The sequence below is a fragment of the Python bivittatus genome, unplaced genomic scaffold (assembly GCF_059951505.1).
Source record: "Python bivittatus isolate LINGU-HERP-01145 unplaced genomic scaffold, Pbiv_v1 ctg000480_np1212, whole genome shotgun sequence".
Classification (NCBI taxonomy): Eukaryota; Metazoa; Chordata; class Lepidosauria; order Squamata; family Pythonidae; genus Python; species Python bivittatus.
This window is the reverse complement of record NW_028277075.1, coordinates 36,580,219-36,605,457: the sequence shown is the minus strand read 5'-3', so window position 1 is coordinate 36,605,457 and position 25,239 is coordinate 36,580,219. Positions and strand designations below refer to the sequence as shown.

Genomic DNA, 25,239 nt, shown 5'->3' with positions numbered 1-25,239 from the left:
AGGTGTGAAAAAATGCTGTAAAGTAAGAATGCTTTCAAAAATATATATTGTAATTGTTTATGTTTATCAATTTACAAAATGCAAAGTGAGTGAACAGAAGAGAAATCTAAATCAAATCAATATTTGGTGTGACTACCCTTTGGCTTCAAACCAGCATCAATTCTTACACTTGCACACTTTGTACACTTGCACAAAGTCAGGGATCTTGTAGGATTAGAGTCAGGTGTATGATTAACCAATTATACCAAGCAGGTGCTAATGATCATCAATTTCATATGTAGGTTGAAACACAGTCATTAATTGTAACAGAAACAGCTGTGTAGGAGGCTTAAAACTGGGTGAGGAACAGTCAAACTCTGCTACTAAGGTGAGGTTGTGGAAGACAGTGTCATGTCACAGGTCATATACGGTGGCAAGACAGCGCAGCAACAAGACACAAGGTAGTTATACTACATCAGCAAGGTCTCTCCTAGGCAAAAATGTCAAAGCAGACTGGGGTTTCAAGATGTGCTGTTCAAGCTCTTTTGAAGAAGCACAAAAAATGGGCAATGTTGAGGACCATAGACAGTCAGTGGTTGGCCAAGGAAACTTAATGCAGCAGATGGAAGACACATCATGCTTACTTCCCTTTGACATTGGAAGATGTCCAGCAGTGCCATCAGCACAGAACTGATGGAAGCCAGTGGGACCCAGGTACACCCATCTACTGTCTGGAGAAGTCTGGCCAGAAGTGGTCTTCATGGAAGAATTGTGGCCAAAAAACCATACCTCTGACATGGAAACAAGGCTAAGTGACTCAACTATACACGAAAACATAGGAACTGGGATGCAGAAAAATGGCAGCAGGTGCTCTGGACTGAGGAGTCAATGTTTGAAATATTTGGCTGTAGCAGGAGGCAGTTTGTTCGCCAAAGGGCTGGAGAGTGGTACAATAATGAATGTCTGCAGGCAACAGTGAAGCATGATTGAGGTTCCTTGCAAGTTTGGGGCTGCATTTCTGCAAATGGAGTTGGAGATTTGGTCAGGATCAATGGTGTCCTCAATGCTAAGAAATACAGGCAGATACTTATCCATCATGCCATACCATCAGGGAGGCGTGTGATTGGCCCCAAATTTATACTGCAGCAGGATGACCCCAAACATACAGCCAATATCATTAAGAACTATCTTCAGCGTAAAGAAGAGCAAGGAGTCCTGGAAGTGATGGTTTGGCCCCCACAGAGCCCTGATCTCAACGTCATGGAATCTGTCTGGGATTACATGAAGAGACAGAAGGATTTGAGGCAGCCTACATCCACAGGAGATCTGTGGTTAGTTCTCCAAGATGTTTAGAACAACCTACCTGCTGAGTTCCTTCAAAAACTGTGTGCAAGTATACCTAGGAGAATTGATGCTGTTTTGAAGCCAAAGGGTGGTCACACCAAATATTGATTTGATTTGGGTTTTTCTTCTGTTTGCTCACTTTGCATTTTGTAAATTGATAAACATAAACAATTACAATATATATTTTTGAAAGCATTCTTACTTTCAAATTAGGCATTTTTTCACACCTGTCTAAAACTTTTGCATAGTACTGTACTTTTGTATACTACTTCCATCTCAAGACTCTGAGCAATTTACAACATGTAGTAAGTCAATAAAAATACAATCAGTATATACCATCATTCATTAAAAACAAATGTATATGTAAACAAAAACAGATCCACAATGAGATTAAGCCCACCAAAATATCCCTAATCCTCAAATGCCCAGTGGAACAAAATTATGTTAACCACCTTCCTAATAAATAGGGAAGGGGGCCAATCTAATCTTAGGAGACAAAAAGATCTGCTTCTGGCCCCCGGCCCCACTAACTTTGTCTAAGATGGAAATTCAGAGCATCTTTTCTCAGGAAGACTGTACTGGATGAACAGATTTTACTTAGAGAGGATGTTTCATACAGATGGTGAATAGCATGAGAGAGAAAATGGAACCCTATTGGTCTCCACAATAGAAGAGCCATGGGTTTGGCCACTTTGTACCCATTACTACTGTCTGGAACTGCCATCTCAGGACGGAGCGGAACCACAGTGAACTCACTCCTAGACCTCACAGATGGTCTAGTAGGATACCATGGTCAATGGTACTGAATGCTGCCAAAAAATCTAATAGGACCAAGAGGGTTGTGATCACCCCATCCAGATATCAACAGAAGTTTCCACCAGAGCAACCAATGCAGTTTTCATTCAAGTTCCAGGTCCTGAACCATGACTGAAAGGTGTTCAGATAATCATTTAAGATTCTTTGTGACTATAGCCCACCATCTTCTTTGAAATCTTCCCTAAAAAAGGGAGACCAGGCAGAAGTTGTCTAATATAGTTGGAAATAAGAAATTACTTCTTCAGGTTCCAATGCCGTGCCTTTTTTCAAAATTGCAGTGAGAGAGAGGGTAGATTTGGAACTCGGAAAAGATAAACAACTATAGTTGTATAATAAGATACGGTGGGGAGGCAGGTTGGCCTCTGCACTTAAGGTTCTTCCTTGTGTACATGCACCATATAAGCAGAAAGTCACTTTTGAAAAACAGGAAGCCATTTCAGATTGAAAAGAATTGCTGATTTTTGGTGATATGATTTAGGTACAAAATGTCCAAGTTTCAATAGAATTATCTTTGGCAAATTTTTGCTTAAATAAAAATAAAGATGAACCTAAGACTTAATACTCCCATTTTAACTCTTAAAATCCTAACCACTCCCCAACCTCAAAAAATAGGCAGAAAACGTTCAGATCACTAACTAGTAACATTACTGTACATGACCCCTATAGCCCCTGAGGTTAAGGATCAAGAGACAATTGCCATGTCATTTTCATAGAAACAGAAATGAATATGAATTTTTAGTGATGTTTGCATTTTGAACTATGCATTTGATTTTATTTTGGTGGGGTTTTTTTTTGTAGAAACAATTAGTAGCTCAGAAGATCCATATAGAGGAGAATGAAGACAGAGATACAGGATTGGAACAAAGGCATAATAAAGAAGATCCTGACTGCATTAAAGCAAAGGTGCCCTTGGGGGATTTGGATCTCTATGATGGCACTTATATCACCTTAGAGAGCAAAGACATCAGGTACTAAAATAGCTAATTGTACAAAAAATTAGAAAACCTATAATTTTAGGAGGTGGGAAAGGGATATCATAACAATCCCTACTTAGTAACAAGCTGTCTGGATTATTGGTTATCCTGTTAATTATAGTTGCTTTGGGAGATGAAAGAATGAACAGTGAAGTGATATAGAAATATATGTTTTAGTAGAGTTGAAGATTTTTGACAGTATTTCCACATTGCTTTTTCTAATTAGTACTTTGTAATTTATTTCATTGCATCAAAATTCTGTTATTTATTTGTTTGTTTTGTTTATGCTTTAGTCTTGAAGATTATGTAGACACAAAGTCTCCTTTACCTCTAGACCTAGAAGAACCAGAATGTACTAAAATTTTAGATCTGCCATACAGCATTCATGCATTCCAGCATTTACGGGTAAGTAATCAGTTATGTTATTATTTGAAATAATGCAGACTTACAAGTTTTACAACTGCATTATTAACACAGTAAAAGAAAATTCAGAAATCGCAACTGCTTTCGGTGATGATGGGACAGAGCTTTAATTTTGTTTAACTTTTTAAACAACTGTTCTAGCTACTTTTTTGTATTGTGTTGTATTCTCAATCTCATCTTGGTTTCTGTATGCTTATAAACACTCCTATGAAAAAACTTTTTCCAAACTTTACATCCTTCTGAATTATTGAAGGAACAATGCATTCATGTAGAATGCTAGGCCTACATTTTAGCAATTTTCTATTTTATAACATGATTTCCTTGGAATCCTGGTTCTATGTGAATAAACTCAGTTACCTAATGCCATGGCATTTAGCACAACAGGCCAGGGCTATTCTTTTCCATGCCTCTTCTATGCTTTATACTTCATTTCTGCTATTGAGTATTTCAGTTCAGTAACAACATTTCTGCAAACTAGATGCAAACGTTTGCCTGTATATGGGGATATGAATATTTTAAGACCTAAATAGAAAACCACTTTGCCAAAGAAATCATGATTTTGATATGGACAGCTAGATCTTCGGCCTCATTGAGACTGCCATGTTATACCCACTTAAACTGATAAAACTCAGTGGGCCTTACTTCTGAGGAGACATGCACTGCACTTACCACTTGAAAGATTTCTAAATTACATTTCAGAGCAGTTTGCCCCTACAAAGGCAGCTAATTTTCAAGCATAATAAAAATAATTGCCCCATCAACTCTTATTTATAAGCAGCAGTTTAAAAAACTCCAAAGAGCCAACGTATTAAAATTAAACCAATGCAGACTGTAATGAAAATGTATTTAAAGGGCTTTTAAGGGTTCAGAGTGATGAAGCCATGTATTCTTTATCAAGTTGTAGTGCTAATGGCTGCATCTTGGTACTTTTCCTGATGCTTTTGAGAAGTATTACATATGGTCATTTAAAGCAACTAGAGGTAGTCCTCGACCTACGACCATTCGTTCAGTGACCGTTCAAAGTTACAACAGTACCGAATAAATGGTGGTTATGACCAGTCCTCGGAGTTTCAACCATCCTAGCACCCCGCCAGTCATGTGATTGCGATCTGGACGCTTCGCAACTGGTTCGCACTTACAACTGGTTGCAGCACCCCGCGATCACATGATTGCCATTTGCAATCTTCCCTGCTGGCTTCCTCAGAAAGTCAGTGGGGACGCCGGCAGCAAAGGTTGCAAGTCACTGGGGTAAGTATCCCTCACTCGCACACCCTCCCCCAGCCCATCTACGCTCATGCTGCACTGGCCACTTGCACATCCTCCATGACCCATGCCTCTTGCACACCCCCTCACACCCATGTCATGCCTCTTGCACACCTGACCCACGCTGTGTCTCTCGCACACATCCTCACACACCCAATCTGCATCACACACCCTCCCCAACCTGCACCACACACCCTCCCCATCCCGTGCCTGTTGCGTACCCTCCCCCACTCACATCCTCACTCCCTCCCTCACCCAGCAGCAGCCAGTTACCTGCCTGCCAGTTTGGGACTTGCAGCCTTCTGCCAGATTCCCCATTGACTTTGATTGTGGGAAGCTAGCAAGAAGTTGCCTAGCCTAATGACCATGGGATTTGGTTAATGGTGGAAACCGGGATTGCAGGGATTGCTGTCGCTAAGTGATGCAGTTGTGCTTTATGATTGCATCACTTAGTAACAGAAATTCCAGTCCCGATCAAGGACTACCTGTATACCTGATTGGATAATTTTGACAGTAAGAAAATTGAGAAAGTGAATGTGACTTTTTTATTAGTACTATTCTTCCATGCTTCTTTCCCATCTCCCCTTTCCTTGCTAACAAAGGAAGCATTGCTTGTGAACATATATACCCTCATATTAATATGTGTATGTGTGTGTATATATATCCTTATTTAATAGTGTCATTCTATGGTTTAATGGTTGTCTATGTGACTTTCTGTCACCTATACTATAGTTGCTAAGAAAAATTAGTGTAAAAGTATCTAAAGGAGTATATCTAAGTCTTCTGAGCAGAAACTATTTCACTTGTTTGCAATGCTCAGTAACTTTTAAATTATACATAGCGTCAGATAGTGCTAGCAGCAGTCCACTCTTCTAAATAGTTAATTTGTCATGTCTCTTAATCTTTGTATTATCTGGAGAGATATGCATTCTTTTATAGATTTTATATATGATACTGTTTTTAAAGTTGTATAAGTTTAATTGGGTTACAGTTCTACTGGTTATATACTCGCTGAATTGTTTACAGTGACATAGTGTAGTCTCTTAAGAATCATATTCTGGTATCCTATAATTTGGTAGTTTGGTTTTGAACTGTTATGTATCAGTCAAGACTGTGGTTCTATATGTATAAAAATGCAGCAACTTACATTGGATATTCTTTTTTTTTTTTCTTTGAATCAGATTTGACTCCTGGTGACTACATGGACAAGTCCATGCAGTTATCTAGGCAGTATTTTTTGAACTGGTTTGCCACTGCCTTTTTCTTAGGCCTAAGAGAAAGTGACCAGTCCAAGGTCATCTACCTGGCTTTCATGACTAAGACAGTACTAGAACTCAGGTTTCCTTGTTAGCCCAGCATTTTAACCACTAGAGTAAACTGGCTATCCAAATCATAATAGTTATCTTTTGAAAACTAGTGTATCTTTTGTTACAGGTGGGGAAGCTGAATATGATGAAACAATGGCCAATTTCTATTGGATGGCATTGCCTGCTTTATTGAGATTTTTATAAAGAATGCTGACCTACGTTTATCTTGATGTCATGCATCCAGACACTTCTTATTTTATTAATCAGAATTGCACACCTCAAAGTTATTCATATTAGTTATACTTTAAGAAATATTATATATGCACAGTTGCTCCATAAATCTAATTAACTTTAAGGGAACATAGAACCTGGGGGGAAAACTTTTTTTTCCCAAAAAGTCAAGCCATCTTAAGAATTCAAATGCTAATACTTTTCCTCTTTCCATCTAGGGTATTCAAGAAAGAGTTAATCTTTCTGCACCCTTGTTACCTAAAGAAGATCCTGTATTGAATTACCTATCAAGACGATTAGGAAGGAATATAGAAGAGATAGGCCATCGCATATATGAAGGTCTCATGAAGGTATGAATATAGTCACTACTTTTGTTGTTTTGTTTAAACCAGCATTATCTAGAACAGATACAAGTAGCTTTGCAGGCCCAAGCAGCAGGAGGCCTTATTCACCTTTCTGTGGCCCTAAATGCCCCTTTTGACCATGATTACGGAAAACTGACAGTACAGTTTCCCATCATTTTGAGATGGGAAACTCATGAACAGAATGACTTTAAGATAACTCTTAAAGTAGGCATATCATTGTTAAAAAATAAATCCTCCCCCAAAGCCTAACGTGTGTGTGTGTGTGTGTGTGTGTGCGTGTGTGATGTAGCTCCCTCCAGTTTGCAATTGTCAGTCTCCTCACAAAGTGCAGCTTCCAAAAACTTCCTTACTCTCTTTAAAAGCCAGTTTGATCTAGTGGTTAAGGCTCCAGGCTAGAATCCAGAAGACTGTGAGTTCTAGTCCCGCCTCAGACATAAAAACTGGCTGGGTGACTTTGGGCCAGTCACTGTCTCTTAGCCCAACCTACCTCACAGGCTTGTTGTGGAGAAAATAGGAGGAGGGAGGAGTATTATGTATGTTTGCCGCCTTGAGTTACCGTATTTATCAGCATATAACACGCACAGTATATAGCACGCGCCTTAATTTTAAGAAGGAAGTTTGAGTAAAAAAACTTAAATTTAAAATAAATGACTTGGAAGCAAAATAAAGTGGATTGGGGGGTACATTAATTTATTATTAGGGTATGCCTCCTCTGTTTTCAGTCTTTAGTGACATCACCCGTGTGGTCCGGCGCTTTGCTCTGACTCATTACTACACACCGGAACGCTGCAAAGAGAGGAGGGAAGCTCACGGTGCTTTAGTGACATCACCTGCACAGTCCGGCGTGTAGTAATGAGTCAGAGCAAAACGCCTGCGCTTTGCTCTGACATACTGAGTGCCAGACTGCGCGGGTGATATTACTAAAGACTGCAAACAGAGGAGGCATGGTTTAAGTGCCATCAGTCGGAGGAGGAGGTGGGAAGCACGCGGTTGCAGCCCTGGTTACAGCCCTGGCTCAAATAAAGGCTCCACTCTCCAAGCCCTGCTGCTTGAGGTGAGAAGCTGCAGGGCTTATACAGGGGCTTATACATCGGCGTATAATACGCATATTGGCATATAACACACAGCTAGGATTTCAGCCCCAAATTCTAGGGAAAAAAGTGTGTGTTATACACTGATAAATACAGTACTTATATAGTAATAAAGGCGGGATTAAACAAAAAAGGTCTAATACAGTACATACATACATGAATATGGTATCTGAAAGGTCTTTAGAAGAAAAAATTACTCCAACAAAGTTATGGTCGTATACACAGAGATGGGGTTATGTTTGGGGCGATATTTAGTTTAAAAGTCATCATTTCTTTCCACGTTTATTATTCCTTTTACAGAATTCATCTTCCTGGGTGTTATACAATATGGCTTCCTTCTATTGGAGAATAAAAAATGACCCATATCAAGTAGTGGAATGTGCAATGCGAGCTCTCCATTTTTCTACAAGGTAAGATGTTAATGAGAAAGATCGACTTTACTAGCAATATAATATAATTGAAAATTAAGTTAAATTATTATTGTTTGCAACTCAAGTTTGATAGGAAAACGCAGTTATATCACACAATAATGGGCTTTCATGCACTAACTTACCATTATTACTAGGCCTCAGTATGATTTAATTGCTGAAATAGAATATGAATGGGGAACCACTTGAGAATATCAGGGCTGATGGCTAGGTTGGAAATTTAAAAAAAAGAAAGACAAGAAGAAGACTGTGTAAATTACTTTGTTAACCGTACCAAGAATCCAGTCATCAGGTATCAAAGTCAACTCAAGGGCTTCTTCATCTTTCATTTTGCTGAATGCATCTAGTAGAGAGTTTTTAACCTTAATAATTATAAATACTAATACTGTTTGCCCTTGTTTAGTTTCAGTTGGAGGAAACAAATACTGAGGTCCTGGAAGGAAAGTGTAATATAAATCTAATCAACGAATAAATAATCCATTTGGTACATTTAAGTAGTAGTACTTCATCTATGTTATACATTGGCTTATTCATTTCTGCATTAGCTACTTGTGATGTATAGTAATGCTATCAGCTATTCTGAGCCACATAACTGAATATAAATTGAATGCCATGATACTTACACAAGGTGCTGTCTCTGTTACTTACACTAACTTCAAAATGTTTCCTATCCCAGAACATAAATGACATAATTATAATTTACTTTATTGTGCCAATATGGGAATGTTTTAATTAAAATTATTGTTACAGTTCAGATAGTTATAAATATAGACACACACATACATACATTAATTCATTCTTAAATTTTCATTCTGCTATTAATCAAGGAAGAAATCTGTTCATGCATGTTTTTTAACTCACTGAACGTGTCAGCTAAATTGTTAACTTCTAAACATTAGGCTAAACTAGTGGCCTTATCTACAATATATCTGCTCATTTAATCGATATGTTTAAAGGTAATCTTTGGATAGCAAACTAGATGCATAATGGGTTTGAAATAAAGAAATCCTTCACATGGGGTTGGGCCAGCAGTTTATCAAGCCCTGTGTATAGTTAGCATTTTCAGTTTGAGTGAAATGCATTTTTCCATAGTCTCAGACTGATAGCTTGCTACTTCTACCACACATATTAGAAATCGATCAGCTTTTACAAAAAAAATACATAAATAATCATACTTATTATTTTGTCTCTTTTCTTTTCAGGCATAATAAAGATGTTGCACTGATAAATCTGGCAAACGTGTTACACAGAGCGCACTTCTCTGCTGATGCAGCTATTGTAGTCCATGCTGCTCTGGATTACAGTGATGTCTTCACCAGCTATTATACTTTAGGAAACATATATGCAGTAAATAAGACCTTAATTTCAGTTCTCTTGAATGACAGCATTCCATTGTTTTACTCCATTACAAATTATTCTGTCTTAAGTTAGTAGATCATTTATATCCTGTTAGGGAAGGGGAATAGAAAGCTCACTGAAGTAGTAATATAGTAACCATAATTTTACCTCCAACACAATCACATGGTGAAATTAATAATCAAGATGATAGTTGAAATTTCAAAACTGATCTTTCTATTATAACCTTATTTCAGCTGACAGATCTTTTTCCTTCTCAATCTTTTTTCAGATGCTTGGGGAATACAACCACTCAGTTTTATGTTATGATCATGCTTTACAGGCCAAGCCAGGGTTTGAGCAAGCAATTAAAAGGAAGCATGCTGTCCTATGCCAGCAAAAGCTTGAGCAAAAACTTGAAGCTCAACACAGGTAGGCCTTTCTTCATTCCGCTGTCATCAAAGGAAAACTAATGGGCTTCTGCTCTTTCATCATATTAGCCATTCTTGTATCAGTTGTATTTTATATTGTGGTTTAAAATAACATATAACATCAATTTTAAAAAATAGAACAAATAATAATCATTTAAAATTCATTCTTGCTTTTGTCTTGGTTTACTTTTCCTTTTAATACTATGTTGTTCTTTTTTTTTTTGAGGTAATAACAACATTAACATAATAAAAAATAACATAATATAACAATTGTGTCTAGTAACAGCAGTACAAAGCAATACATCAGAATTAGTACTAAAGTAAATTTGCAGGACATTTAAAGTAAGTTCAATGGAATTTTCTCTGATGTTTTTCAAGATCACTTCAACGAACATTAAATGAATTGAAGGAATATCAGAAGCAACATGACCATTACTTGAGGCAGCAGGAAATCTTAGAAAAGCACAAACTGATTCAGGAAGAGCAGATCCTGAGGAATATTATCCATGAAACACAGATGGCGAAAGAGGCACAATTAGGTATCTGTCATATAACAAATATTCATAAATAAACATGAAAGCCAAGCAGGCACCCATGTGATTGTCTAAAGAATTCAGTTCTGTTTCAGGAAAGCCAACGCTTTTGTATTCATTTACACATTGAGCAGAATACTTGCCAGATAAATGTTAGAATGATAAAAAAAATGCATATTGTTAAGTTCTATTTTATTTAAACAAAGTCAGTGTTGCTGTTCAAATAAACATTTATAGAAACATGTGAAGGCTTTCAGGATCTCATTTCAAGCATTAAGTCCTTGTATTCTTCTCAGAAAGCCATCTTGCAAGCTCATGGGACCATCTGCAGCAACATTCCCTAAAATTGTGGCTTCCTTCTGAAGTAGGTAACTACATTGTACAGAAGGCAAAGGCATGCGTGTCTCTCTCAAGTCAGATCTATCAATTTGCAAAATGGGAGTCCTCTGAATTATTTAAATGGTTCCATAGAAACTTAAATTGTGCTAAAAGTTTTTGTTCTGTAGCTCATTATAGCTGTTGGCAAACAGATGTTTCTAGATACAATATCTCTCTGTATATGTACATGTTTCATATCTTGCAGGAAACCATCAGATTTGTCGCTTGGGTAATCAGCAGCACAGCTTGCATTGCCAGTGGGACCAACCTGTCCGTTATCACCGTGGTGACATGTTTGAAAATGTTGAATATGTTGAGGTTTGTCTATAGTGAATTTCTCTTTCTCACCCACGGTTTGTAAAGGTGAACACAAATCATCCTGAGATACCTAAAAATAAGATTTTTTAAATCTGTTTCCATGAAGTTACCTGTAGCAAGGCTTTTAAACAAAATGTAGGAATGGCAATGTCTAGCCTGCCCGCAGAAACTCTATTTGGAGCTCCAAGTTCCATCTTTTGCCGGGTTCCTGAACACTCCATATGTATACCTGAATCTCATGAAATTATTCAGAGTATACTTTAATCTAAGTTTAACCTCTGTTAGGAAATAACCTTTTCTAGTTCTCAATTCTTTATGCCCAAATGAAGCATGTTGATCATTTCTTTTGGAACTAAAGACTTTTTCAGAGTGTCTTTTGACCTAAACTTCCTCATTCCACAAAAATATATTGCTACATGCCTTTAACTCCTGGAAAAATGGAGATTCTTCAGTACCATAACAAGTGAAGATAGGCAATCTTCTTGCCAAGACAGTGTGTCTTTCCCAAAGCTCAAATAATGAACAGATGCCAAGCTAAAATCATTTTACCTATTTTATTTTTATTTCTAAAAAAGCAAAAAATAATAGCATATCCCTTGCCTCTTGATTTCATGGAGATTAAACTCAATCTAGGGCCCTCCATAGATTTCCTCCTACCCACCATTCCCTTCTACCAGTACATTTTTGAAATACAGAAATTAAATACTATTCATAAATATTTATTGAATATTGCTTTAAAACAACTAAAGAGAAAAATCACTTTTAATAGAACAGGTCTCTCTCATAGTTAGAAATCATCATCCTTCTGTACTTAACCCATGTTCAATTTAATGTTACATTTGATTATTTTTATGTTTGTTTTTAATCCCAACTTATGTAATGGGGAGTTGTATACCACTCAGAGTTGGTTGAATGTGGTGCCCTATAGCCCCTTTTAGTAAATAGATAAATAAATAAATTCCCCATTCTTTGATCCTACCAACTGCCTAGAAAAAATCTTAGTGAATATTTCTTTTATAACACTCATCTGCTTCTCCTTCTTGGGGCTTCAGGAGCAAATTTTGTGCCTAATTGAAGTAAGCAATGTTGGAGAACATTATCTGCTCCTAGATCCACAACCCTCCATGAGACATGCGTCCCACATACGCTTGAATATACATAATAATAAAAAAAGTGGAATCCTTGGGGTTCTCAGAACTTGGTTGTTTTCTTGCAAACATGTCGTTACCCAGCTAGGTAACATCTTCAGTGCTAGAACGGAATGGGGTTTGCTCTCTGTTTGTGTACAGTATGCTTTCAGCTTCTGTTACATTCAACAAGCATTTTCAGGAAATGTAAACATCAAGTGATAAGTGCCTAAGGAATTTTTTTGCATCAAGAACAACCCAAAAAAATCATATGTATTATCTGTCAGTTAGTTTAGATGTTTTTGTAAATATTCCAAAATTTTGAAGCAAAATTGGGTCTAGTCAAGTTATTTTTGTAAAAAACGTTTTTAAAAAAATCCTTGAGGTGTCAGTTCTATCCTTCATTCTCATTCCTGTATTATTCTTTGCAGTTTGGTGGTGATTCTTCAATTGCTACTATGGCATCCATGAATTCTGAACTTCAGGTCAACAGCAGTGATCTCAGCCACTCCTTGGAGTCCTCCCCTTGGGTCCATTCTGTATTCTCATTATGGGGTTTGGAAGCTGATGATTATAGGGTAAATGATACAACAGCAATGTTTCTTCTTTCTTCTGATCTGGACATCGTGGAAGATTTATAATACAGTGGTACCTCGGGATACGAACTGAATCCGTTCCGTGACTCTGGACGTATCCCGAGTTGGTCGTAACCCGAGACAATTTCCCCATAAGGTTCAATGTAAAGTACAATCCGTTCTGAAACATATGCATTTTATTTTTACACCACAAAAACATGAAAAACAGTGCAACTGGCACAGCATGAAGAGGGAAAATGCTCTGCATTTTCTTTGGAGCCATGCTAACACGCACACCAAAAACCTTCGCAAAACACCGCAAAACACACCACAAGCCTCACCGAACGTCTCCTTGCTACCGCGACCTCGCCCACAGGAAGCCGCGACCGCGTGGCAGCAGGGAAAATGGCCGCAGATCCGGTTCGTAAGTCGAGGCGACTTTGTAACTCGAGGTAAATTTTTCCTGCCGAAGCTGGTCATAACCCGAAATGTTCGTTAGTAGAGGCGTTCATATCCCGAGGTACCACTGTATATATTTTGGACATACACTACATAATACTTCAGTTAGTCTGGCTTCCCTTTCTAGTTCAGATACTTTAAACTTGCTAAAATATGTAGTATAAATAAGAATAAAATTATTGCCATTATAGTGCTCAGAGCTTCAAAAACTGCTGCTTGATCTTTGAAAAGCACTGGCCTGCTATGAACAAGGATCAGTCTATATAAGTTGGAATCACTGTCACTGAGTTTGACCACTTTTAACTGGAAAATTTTGCTCTGTCTGTTTTATTATATCATATTCTAAAAAGTTTACCTAGCAGTTAACAAATAAGCGATGATTAACAAAACCACTTCATGAATCTTTTTCCTTTGATCAGGATAAGCAGAATGTTATGTGGCCTAAAAGATCAGATTGTATAAAATCCTATCCAGCTATCCCTTCCCCAGAGGAATTGCCAACCTATATCCTACACCCAGAAAACAGGGGACAAAGGTAAGAATTTTTATGCTGCTTTTCTGTTGTACCCAAAGCAGTTTATATTCCATAGTTTAAAACATCATAATGTAATTATAAAAATATAAAAACCCTAAATTACTATAAACCACATTGTTTTAAGCAGCACAAAATAAAGTTATGAAATTATGCATCTTCATCAATTATGAAACTGCTGTCTTAATAATAAATTACACTGATTTTATGATCTTTTGCAATTTGCCATTAATAGTGCAGCTACATGGGCGATGTCAAACTGCTCTCTTGACTATTTGCAATTAATAGTTCTACTTCTACTAGTTTCCCCCACATGGATTTAGCTATGCTGTGTGGGATTATTACTCTGCTGTCTGAATCATGTGGTTATTCTAATATGTTTTGATTGTTAGAATCCGTTCGATACTTGACAATCCAGGGGAAGACCTCACACAGACAGAAGTTCATGAGCCAGATTGTTCTTCCATTACTGACACCCCTAACAGTGACTCTGTGTACTTCTTGATCAAAGAACTAAACAGGCATCTAGATCTGACGGAAAAGATGCCAGATGATTATGCAAAGCAAGTAAGTTTATTGATTAATTTGTTAACATGCACATTGTTTTTACAAATGGATACTTCCAAACTTGACATATTCTTAAAAGCAAGAAAATCTCCCCACATAATCAAATTTAGAAATAAATGAACTATTAAGGAAAGGAAACTACTGTAAGATTTGTGTTTTATGTGATATCAAAGAATAATCTGCATTGTAGTTTTCTAAGATGATTTTGTAGGTTTGGCAGTTTTCAATAATTGTATGATATATGTAAAAAGATGGTAATAAACTGAACCAGTAGTAGTTTACACTTTGTACTAACATAAAGTGTGATGTTTTAAACTTTGCTGATGGTTAAGAGATTGAGCTGTGAACGATGAAGCCCTTGATTTGAAATGCCTTTACTCCGCCTTAATGCTGTGCTACCATCACTCACCAATCAGTGATGGTAGTGTCCTAATATTGACATACTTTGCATTATATAATAATTATTATTTTACCTTCTTCCTCTCTGTTCACAATGAGAAATAGATGTTGCTAGCGTTTTTTGAGGGGGAAGGCATGGAACAGATGTTGCAATGGGCATAAGAGAATAGGGCATATATATTGTGCAATATTAGATTTGTACCCACTTTAATTGATATTTTTAATTTTTATTTATTTATTTATTGCCTCAATTTATGTGGCTGCCCATCTTAAATTCATGACTCTGAGCAGCTAATAGTAATTAAAACAGCCTAAAAAACATAAAACATTTAAGACAGCTACGTGTAATCTGTAAAGATTTTTAATCAGTGATAGTCCTGTAATTTAAACAGAATCTCAGCTTTTCTTCACTAAAAGCTTACTTTTTATATTTTCTGATGTTTAGTTTTAAACAATTTTCCATGCAGATCTTATATTCTCGTGTCAACAATCAGTCATTTACACAACAGCAAATAGGATCATTCATCCATCATGCGATTTTAAAGGTGAGTTCCATTATTTATAAGAAAGCCTCATAGTTTTTCTATATTAATTGTGTGATTTACTGATATATAAAGTTGTTTGTAAAAGCAATACAGAATGTTGATCACTGACTTGCTGACAGTTGCAAGAATATTTATGCAAAACAGTGTTATACTAGTGTGACATTCTGAATTTTAAGCCAGCAGCAGTGCACTTCTGTTTAATACACTTTGAACTTAAACCTCAAAATGAAGTGTCGAGATTTTAGTTGTTCTGGCTTTCTTTTCCAATTTCAAATATTTTATACATGTCCTGATACATAGTATAAATAAGAGTACTGTTATTATTATTTGCCTGCAGGATCAGGCCAGGGCCCATCTTCATTCAGCATGTTGTTTCTCACAGTGGCTAACTAAATGCATCTGGGGTGCTCACAAACAAGATATGGTTAGTTGATGATTGATTGCTCTCGTGCAATCAGTATTTGGAGGTATACTCTCCTTTGAGTGTTTAAGACTAATTGCCTTTGATAGACTTGTCCTTCCTCTGTGAAATTATCCAGTCACCCTTTAAAAGCATCCAGGTTCGTGGCCATCACCACATATTACAGTAATAAATTCCACAGTTTAATTATATGATCTGTAAAAAAGTACCTTCTTTTTGTCTGTTCTAAATCTCTTTACGATCAACGTCATTGGATGACTTCTGATTCCAGTGTTTTAAAATAGGAGAAAATCCTATGCCTTTAACATTTCTCCATTTTGTGCATTGTTTTTATACACTTAATCATGCCCTGTTATCTTTTTTCTAAGGTGGAGTCCCATATATCCTAGCCTTTTCTCATAAAGAAGGTCTTTGAACCCCCTATCATTTTCTTTGCCGCCTTCTGTGCTTTTCCAGCTCTGTTTTTCAGATGGAAGGACCGTAATGTAGACAGTACTCCAGATGCTGATGTACAATAGATTTATGTAAGGGAATGTTATTAGTTTTATTTTAATCTGTTTCCTAATTATCCCCAGCATGGGATTTACAGCCACTGCACACTGAATTGCTGTCTTCATTGATGTATTTATTACATTTTTCCTGGTTAGGTACAGACAGCTCAAATCCCATCTGTATGTATGTGAAATTAAGGGACCTTGTCCATCAGAGCAAATTTTGCTCTAATACACATACGTTTACATTTATTTATACTGAACTTTATTTGCCGTTTGATTAATTATTCATCAAATTTAAAGAGAGGTTTCTGGAGCTCTTCACAATCACCTCAGGTTTTCACACTCTGAATACCCTGCTGTCCTTTCCAAACTTGTTTAGCATTGGTAATTCCTATTGTAAATTAATGTAATTTATGAACAAGTTAAAAAGCATAATCCAAACATAGATCCTAGAGAGCACTGCTCCTTATTTCCACTTTTAACCAGTTAGTAATTCATAAAATAACAAGTCCTTTTATCCCACGACTGCCAAGTTTGCTGAAAAGCCTTTGATGAAGAATTTTGTCAGATGTGTTTTGAAAATGCAGCTGTATTATGTCAGCAGGGTCACCTCCATCCACATGCCTGGTGACACATTCAAAAACTTCTTGAAGTTTGGTGAGGCTTTACAAAGACCTGTAAAAAATAGCATACAAAGATATGCAGTGGGATTAAGCAATCATGTGATTGCCATTTGCAGTCTTCTCTGGCAGCTTCCCTTGGGGAGGTTGCGTGGGTGGCCAGTGCAGCACAAGCATGGCAGGGGTGGCTGTTGCCAGGCATGGAAGGCTGCACAATGGGACTCGGGGTGGCTGCTGCTGGGCATGGGAGGGTGTGTAAAGGTGCGTGTGTGGCCAGCACGAGCTCGACAAGGATGGGGGTGGCTGCTGCCAGGTGGGGAGACTTACTGGAGTGACTTGCAACATTCCCTGCCGGCTTCTCCATTGACTTTGCTTGTGGGAAGCCAGCAGGGAATGTCACAAATGGCGATCATAAGATTGTGGGACACTGCAGCCTTTGTAAGTACAATTAAGTTGCCAAGCACCAGATTGCAATCATATGGCTGTGGAGTGCTAGGACAGCCAGAACTTCAAGGATCAGTCATAAGTACCACTTGTTAAGCACCATCATAACTTCAAACAGTTGCTGAACAAGTGATCGTTAACTGAGGACTACCTGTACGAAAAAGAAACTGCAGACAAAGAGACATGGTTAACATCAAGATTCGTTAATACAGAACATGGAGAACTTAAGATGAAGTCAAGAGAACAATTGACTGCAGTGGGATTTAGTTTTCAATTGTTTTCATATCCACAATTAAGAGAAATATTTAATATAGATAAAAAGGTAACTGGAATTGAACAACATAAGACGGAATTTGAAACTGAGCTATATACAAATGATGAACACATGATTGCAAAACTGTATAAACTTTTGTTGAGATTTGAAACAGAAGAACAAGTTAAAGATTGCATGATAAAATGGGCTAAGAGTTTTGGTTATAACATACAGATGGATCAGTGGGAGAGATTGTGGGTAAAAGGATTGAAATTCACATTGTTTTATAATTTAAGAAAGAATGTTTATAAAATGTTAGTATGTGACACCAGAAAGATTAACTAAGATGCATAAAGGTACTTCTAGTCAGTGTTGGAAATGTGAAAAACATGAAGGGTCATTTTACCATCATGGTGGACTTGTGAAAAGCAAAAAAAAAAAAAAAAAAAATTGGATACAAATAGATATGTTGATAGAAAGGATTTTAAAGATAAATATTGAGATGAAACCAGAACTTTTCTTATTGGGGCTAATGGATAATTATTGAGAAAAGACTTATGGAAGATTGATTTTACCGTATTTTTCTGTCAATAAGACGCCCCCATGTACAAGACAACTCCCACTTTTCCAACCCAAAATTAAGAAATCAATATTTTAAAGAAAGTGCAGAACACATTTTTATTTAGTAATTAGATAACATTTACCTGATACACTCGGTGGGAGGAGGTCCAAACCGTCTCTCTGCAGCTCTATTTCCATGCTCTTTTGCATAACTGATTACATTCAAGCACGAGTGAAACTGCCGATAGCTTGTCTCTGCAAACAGACTTCCTCTAACTGGTTTGTTCAGCATCAGCTGACGTCAGTTACATAAGGCTCGTGATTGGAGGAAGCCTGTTTACAGAGACAGTATGGGCAGTTTCACTCATGATTGGAGGCTCGTGATTGGAGGAAGCCTGTTTACAGAGACAGTATGGGCAGTTTCACTCATGATTGGAGGCTCGTGATTGGAGGAAGCCTGTTTGCAGAGACAAAGTATGGGCAGTTTTGCAACCACGCGTTTCTCTCCTCGGCTTACTTGCTTGAATAAGACGCCCTTCAATTTTTAGCGTAAGGATTTTAGAAAAAAGTATCGTCTTATAGTCGGAAAAATACAGTATATATGGTAACTGCAGCAAGATTATTATATGCACAATGATGGAGAGATACTGAAGTGCCCACAATGGAAGAATGGATTGTAAAGGTGACACAATTAGCAGAAATGGCAAAACTGACCTGTTTGGTCAGGGATAAAACAATAAGTACATTTATAAAAGACTGGAAATCTTTTATTGACTTTTTGGTGAAAACGGAAAAAAGTGAAATGGTGATTTGTGGATTTGCTGATTGAAAAAAGTTGAAGATGGGACAGAAGAATCTCTGTAATGTAATTTGAATGAGGGAGGAGCGATAATAACTTTATTTGTAGCTGCTGCAAAGATCGGAAGTTGCTTATTTATCTTTTTCTTTTTTTTCTTTCTTTAACTATACTGCTTCCTTCACTTTTTCTTTTATCTTTTTTCTTTCTCTAACTTTTCTTTATATTTTTTCATGTTTCTCTTTTTATCTATCTAAAAAATGTTCAATAAAAATTACTAAAAAAAGAAAAAAATCCCATTATGATCCGTTAGCTATAAGAATTATCTAAGTTGGAGCAACTCATATTGGCTGGGAGCATGAGAAGACAACTAATTTATTTTTTTGTATTATTCCCTCAGTCAACTCCTTCCCCCACTTTCCTCTTTGGTTCAATCAGAACAGTGCATAAAACTTTGTGTTGGATAAAATTAATAATTTACGTAAGTTTGCATATTTAAAGTTGTAATCCCAGCTTCTTTCAGTGAATGATTCACAGGGCAATCATGTGTGGGTTGATTGAAGCCAAGTTCCATTACCCTAGATAAAGAATACTCTCTCAAAAGTACATTTAGCACTGTAGCTTCAGTTTATCATCATTATATCCATTCCATCCATAACAAAATCCCATCCGTGCTATTTATTTGTTACTCTCACATTGCCAATCTATAGTCATAAAGAAAGGGAGGGAGAGCACCCAGTGTTTGGATTTTTTAAATTAAAAAACAGTGTTAGAATTGAAAAGAGACAGCTTTGAACCTAGTGCTTGGTTGTTATTTTACATGGGAAAAGGGGAGTGTTGATCTACTGTTTCTTGTTCAGCAAGCTTCAAGATTAGGAGGCAGATGGTGCACTTCTTCTGTGAGGGTTATCACTTCAGCCTCAGAATATTCTGGTAGGATTAGTTTCCATTGTGGTGTTATTCCTCAAGTATAGTGCTTTATTTTCTCCTAATATTTAGACAGGTTATTGTCTGGCCCTTTTGTAAGTAAATGCTTTATATGCATTTTTTTTTTTTTTTTTTGGGTAAGCATGAATCAGAGGGAATGCTCTAGACCTGTAGCTGCAGTTAGAGTGGCAGAGGGTTAACACTCCAACTGATAGTGTGATTAATAAGGGCAATGTTTCCTCTTTTTTTCTTTTTTATTGACTTTTAGGCAAGGGAACCCTTATGGCTGGTGCTCAATGAGGCTGGCCTTTATTGGCGTGCACTTGGAAATGGCACCTTTGCCTTCACCTGTTTACGAAAAGCATTTAACTTGACCCCTCATGAATTCCAAGATATCCCATTAGTCAACCTAGCAAACCTTCTCATTCATTATGGCCTTCACCTAGATGCCAGCAAGCTTCTCCACAAAGCTTTAGCCATCAATGATTCTGAGGTGAGTGTTTTTTCTTGGAGGAGAAAAGCAAGGTTCCTTGTCTCCACTTCTGTTCTTTCATACAGTTTCAAATGGAAATGTGGAAATATTTATTTTCTTCAAACTTTGAAAAGTAGGGTTTGTACTGTTTTATACTAGGAAATGAATGAATGTATGATTTTATTTGTGCTGTTATTTCTTACCTAGTATAAGCCAGGAAAATTACAAAAAATAAACTTTTCATATGTAAGATTAAAGTTGCTATCTTCTAATTTTGGCCAGTTTCCCTTGTTGTCCAGCAGGTCTCAGATTCTCTGGAAGGATTAGAACTATAGATGGATGAGAAGTTTACTAGCTGTACTTAGGATCCAAGAAATATATTCAGTAACAAGTAAATGAGTAGTATAAATCACTGTAATAGAGAGAACATGTTTGTTTCCTCCCCATCTTGTTAGTTTGGCACTCCATATTTTTGGTCTTCACTTGAAATTAAAGTTGTATTAATATAAGGATATATATAGTTTAAATCAGTTTGTTTAAAAAAAACACACACACATGCACCCCCCCCCCAAGAAAGTAGTTATTGTAAAATTCCCAGTTCTTTTTACCAGTTAACAGTAGAAGAGTTTATAAAAGATTGAATCTTTTTTCCTGGATCTCTTTTGGAAAAGTTAAGGCTAGATAATTAGTATATGCAAGTGAAATTCTGGCCTTCCCATGTTTCTATACTGAGAAAAGTTTGTTTTTCTCCTTTTAGCCTCTGACTTTTTTGAGCTTAGGAAATGCCTATTTGGCTTTGAAGAATATCAGTGGAGCATTACAAGTTTTCAGAAACGCTCTAGATATTGCCACAAAATGTCTCGAGTGCGAGAGGAGCCTGAAGCTGATCCGTTGTTTGCAGTTCTATCCGTTTCTGTACAACATCACCTCATCCGCCTGCAGTGGTAAGCAACCGAATACCCTAACAACATAACTCTACCTAAAAAAATTGGACATTTTCTCTCTCTCAGTAATCATTTTTCCATCAATTTCTTTAGTCCTTTTTGGTCATTATGTTAGCCACAGCAATAGCTCCTGAGGATTTTTTTTATTAAAGTCTCATTAAGAATCATTGTCAAAGTGTCTAAAGAAATCTCTCCTTTTTTCACCTTGGCTAGTTCCAATTTCAGTGTCTACGCACATTATTTTCTACTTAGATCCCACTAGATATTAACCAGACACTCTCTCCAGAACATTGCCTCTGTTTAGGACTGTTGTAATGTTTTCGTGTTTATTTAACAAATGCTAGAAACACAAGATATTATTCATGTAGAGGAACAGAGAGAGAAACACTAACTACTGTATGAATAATATCACTTTAAATTCAGCCTTTTTCTTGTTGAGTAGAAGATGTCATATATTAAATGTAGGTGATATATTAAACCATATTCTTCAGCATCTGCAATAAATTTTGAAGAGTTTTAGCTTCCTGTTCAAACAGAATAGTGAAAAACCTAAAACAAATGTATCTCCGCACATACTTGTTCCTTAACACTTTTTTTGTTTTGTAGTTTTTGTGACATGCCCCAATATACATACATATGCACTTAATAAAAAGCCCCCCAGATAGCTATTCATTCAATTTCGAGTTAAAAGTATGGTAGAAAGCACATTATTATTAATTCTTCTTAAATATGCACTCAAGCCCGGTCTATTTATATAAAAGGACTTCAAGGATTTAAGTTTCAGGGACTTAAAAATAGATTGCAGAGTTGTTTGGTGTCGGGGGCATAATAATAATAATAATAATAATAGTAATAATAATAATAATAATAATAATAATAATAATAATAAGTCCAGATTTATTTTTTCCTTCATTCTTGGTAAGTGCTGAACTTAAAATCTGGCTACCTAAGAATCTGGGTTTAAAACTGAAAAGTTTCAAGATTTCATTTGAAGACAGGATTGAAGAGGCAGGGCAAGGACTTCTTTGTCATACATAATTGCTTATTCTTCTCCAGTTGTTAGTGGTTCCCTTCCATTCTCCACTAAATCTCCACTTCCATTCTTCTCCTTTCTTCTTTTCTGTTACTCCAAATATTATCAAAATATTTCCAGTTCTTGGGCTAGAGGCAAAAAATGTACACAACACTACCACGTACAGATATTTACCGCTTATGTTTCTTAAATCCTGATTATTTCATGCATTTCCAGGTAGCTAAATGCAGGTTCCTTTACTTAAAAACTGCCAAATGGAAGTTTTGGCTAAAGAACTCTGCAATTAAAATGTACATAACTATTGGGATATGTGCCTTTTTCGTGCTATATTTCTTGTATATCTTGGAAGCAATACCCTATTATTTTGTTATATTTTAAGCACTTATTAAAACAAGACCAGGGGTGTTGAGGACTATATCATTCTTCTGTTTTGTTAGCTCTTTTAGTTTATAAGACTCTTAATAGCAGGACAGATGAAATCCTTATTCATTAAGTTAATGCTTCAAATAGGGACATTGCCAATTTTGTACTAATTTGTTTTCAGGTGGATTATACTTCTGGCTTTTATTAATAACTTTGGTTCCCTCATAAATATTCAAGACCTAACTGGAGAGAAATAGTTAAATAGGTTTTCATTTAGAAGCTTCTATAATATATGTTGATTCCTCTGTGTTGCTCTTCACATGCTACCTTCCTTTCTTTTATTTTTCTTTTATTTTTATTTATGCATGCACACACACACGTGTGTGTGTGATGAGCAACACTAATTTTGCCTATTCCCTGCTAATGTGAAAATTTCTGTAAAGTGGACATTTCTTTTTAGGGGTGTGAAATAAACATTCTAGTAAATCCAACTTCTGATATTGATATTTTTGCAGATTTCAAAAAAAAAAAAATCCTTTTAAAAGGCATAAAAAAATTGGTAGATGTTTAAATGGCTTTTTGAAATGGGCTTGAAAGAAAACATAAGAATTAAAGTAAATCCTTCAAATATATCCCAACAACCCAAGTGAAATGTATTCCCAGAATTAATAAGAACTCACCTAATACCAACTCATATCATAGGTCAATCTAATCTACACCAGACCTGTGTATAACTCCAACTAATCTTCAGCAGAGATTTTTAGGCCAATCCTCAGCTTTGACCTATAAATGGTATGCCAGCAGCTACATTTTGAAAAGTGGGTGGAACTAGGATGTGTAAATCAAAAGGGGATTCAAAACCTCCTCCCTATAGTCTCAGCCATGTTGCTACAGAGTTCAAGATAATTTCTAGTAGATCAGCAAAGATTTCTGATTTTACTTGATTAACCTTATTTAATTAAAAATAATTTCATGTGTCCTCAATATTTTGCTACAATGAAGAGAAGATATTGGATTGTTTGTTTTTGTGCAAGAATTATTCAATTCTGGGGGGGGGGGGGAAATCATTTTGATCAGAATTCTTTGTGTATGTGTTTACATATATTGCCCAAATTGTGGTTAGTGGTCTCAGGTTTATAATAAAAAAATAGTGATAGCAGAATCCATATATAATATGTGTTTGTAATTGCCAGATTATGAGTACTCCTTCCTGTTTTGTGACCATCATTAGAAAATAAATCTCAAACAAATCTATATTAAGTAACATTCGTAATAAAACAGTAGGTATAATATCACAACCATTGAATATAAGGAAGCACAATAAGGTTAGTTTTATTAATTACAGTCTCTATGGGTATTTCTTCGTTTAGTCTGGATAAATACATTTTGTATTTTCAAAAGTAAGAAGGTATCTCCCACTTGCATCCCATATGCTAACATGCATATGTATATTGTTTTCAGTTTCTCACTACAAGGTCAATGGAAGATTATAACAAATAATACTCCTCCTTGGTCTAAGAATTTACAATGGTTTTTGATAGATATTTGCTTTACAGTGACTCTAGTTTGTACAAAGTTACATAACAAACATTAATAGTCAGAATCCTACCCCAAGTATATTATGATAACAGTATTCTCAAGGCAGATAGTTTGCTAAGGTCCTTCATTTGCAAGTGAAGTGCTCCCCAAGTCCATTCATCTAAGTAGTTGTCAGCCTTGCAAGGTAGTTGAGACAAGCACACCTAGAAGTATTAGCTCTAGCTTTATTGTAAGATTACATTAACACAATCTTGCAAGTCTAAAAGTACATCTCTCCCCCCTTCACCTTTACAGACCAAGAAACTAGGGAGGTTCCCTCCTGAGGCATTTGCCACGCCCCCATTCCTTCTGCGGACTGAGCTGCCACTTATCTGACAGTTGTCTAGTCTGCAGCTCTTCCTCCTGACTTCCAATGTCATTCCCATGTACCATTACAGTAGCCACAATGACTCAAAGTGAGTCATTTTATGAATATGCACAAAAGACACCTCTGCTAGAATAGTTGTTAAAATGTCTAATTGAATGACTTGTATAGGCCTAGTATAACCTAATATTAAAATTCATTATCACCACCAAAACATTTATTTTTCTTATCCTTTATATATCTCCTTTCCAGCTCCAAACCACTACACAGTTGGAGGGAAAAGCATCCTCCAGTAAAGTGAACAGATCATTATTTTACATAGTAATACTTAATTTCGCACTAAAATATAATCCTGTACATTTCTACTCAAACGTTAAATTTGTTAATTCAGTGGGACTTTCTTTCAAATAAATGGGTATAAGAGTGTAGTCTTAAAATTATATAAGTTAGATCAGCATGAATCTACCTTCAGTAAGGTAAATTTAACCACACTAACTCTGGTTTGTTTTTTGTTTTTTTTCCCAAATTAAGATATATATCAAGTATTATTTTGTGGGGTTTATCTATGATAACCCTTAAGATAAATCT

General features: G+C 36.4%; 1 protein-coding gene across 3 annotated transcripts in view; it reads left to right on the top strand.

Annotated features, from left to right (window-relative positions):
- Nucleotides 1-25,239, top strand: part of TTC17 (tetratricopeptide repeat domain 17) — an 84,236-nt gene that overhangs the window by 11,737 nt on the left and 47,260 nt on the right. For all 3 annotated transcript variants that reach the window (XM_088145764.1, XM_088145763.1, XM_088145766.1), the window contains exons 3-16: nucleotides 2,938-3,107; nucleotides 3,407-3,518; nucleotides 6,556-6,687; nucleotides 8,094-8,203; nucleotides 9,424-9,568; nucleotides 9,849-9,988; nucleotides 10,366-10,526; nucleotides 11,104-11,216; nucleotides 12,775-12,921; nucleotides 13,797-13,912; nucleotides 14,302-14,476; nucleotides 15,343-15,420; nucleotides 20,205-20,429; nucleotides 21,166-21,352. In XM_088145764.1, the coding sequence (XP_088001890.1) occupies nucleotides 2,938-3,107; nucleotides 3,407-3,518; nucleotides 6,556-6,687; nucleotides 8,094-8,203; nucleotides 9,424-9,568; nucleotides 9,849-9,988; nucleotides 10,366-10,526; nucleotides 11,104-11,216; nucleotides 12,775-12,921; nucleotides 13,797-13,912; nucleotides 14,302-14,476; nucleotides 15,343-15,420; nucleotides 20,205-20,429; nucleotides 21,166-21,352 (2,011 nt within the window). The remainder of the gene's footprint in view (nucleotides 1-2,937; nucleotides 3,108-3,406; nucleotides 3,519-6,555; nucleotides 6,688-8,093; nucleotides 8,204-9,423; nucleotides 9,569-9,848; nucleotides 9,989-10,365; nucleotides 10,527-11,103; nucleotides 11,217-12,774; nucleotides 12,922-13,796; nucleotides 13,913-14,301; nucleotides 14,477-15,342; nucleotides 15,421-20,204; nucleotides 20,430-21,165; nucleotides 21,353-25,239) is intronic.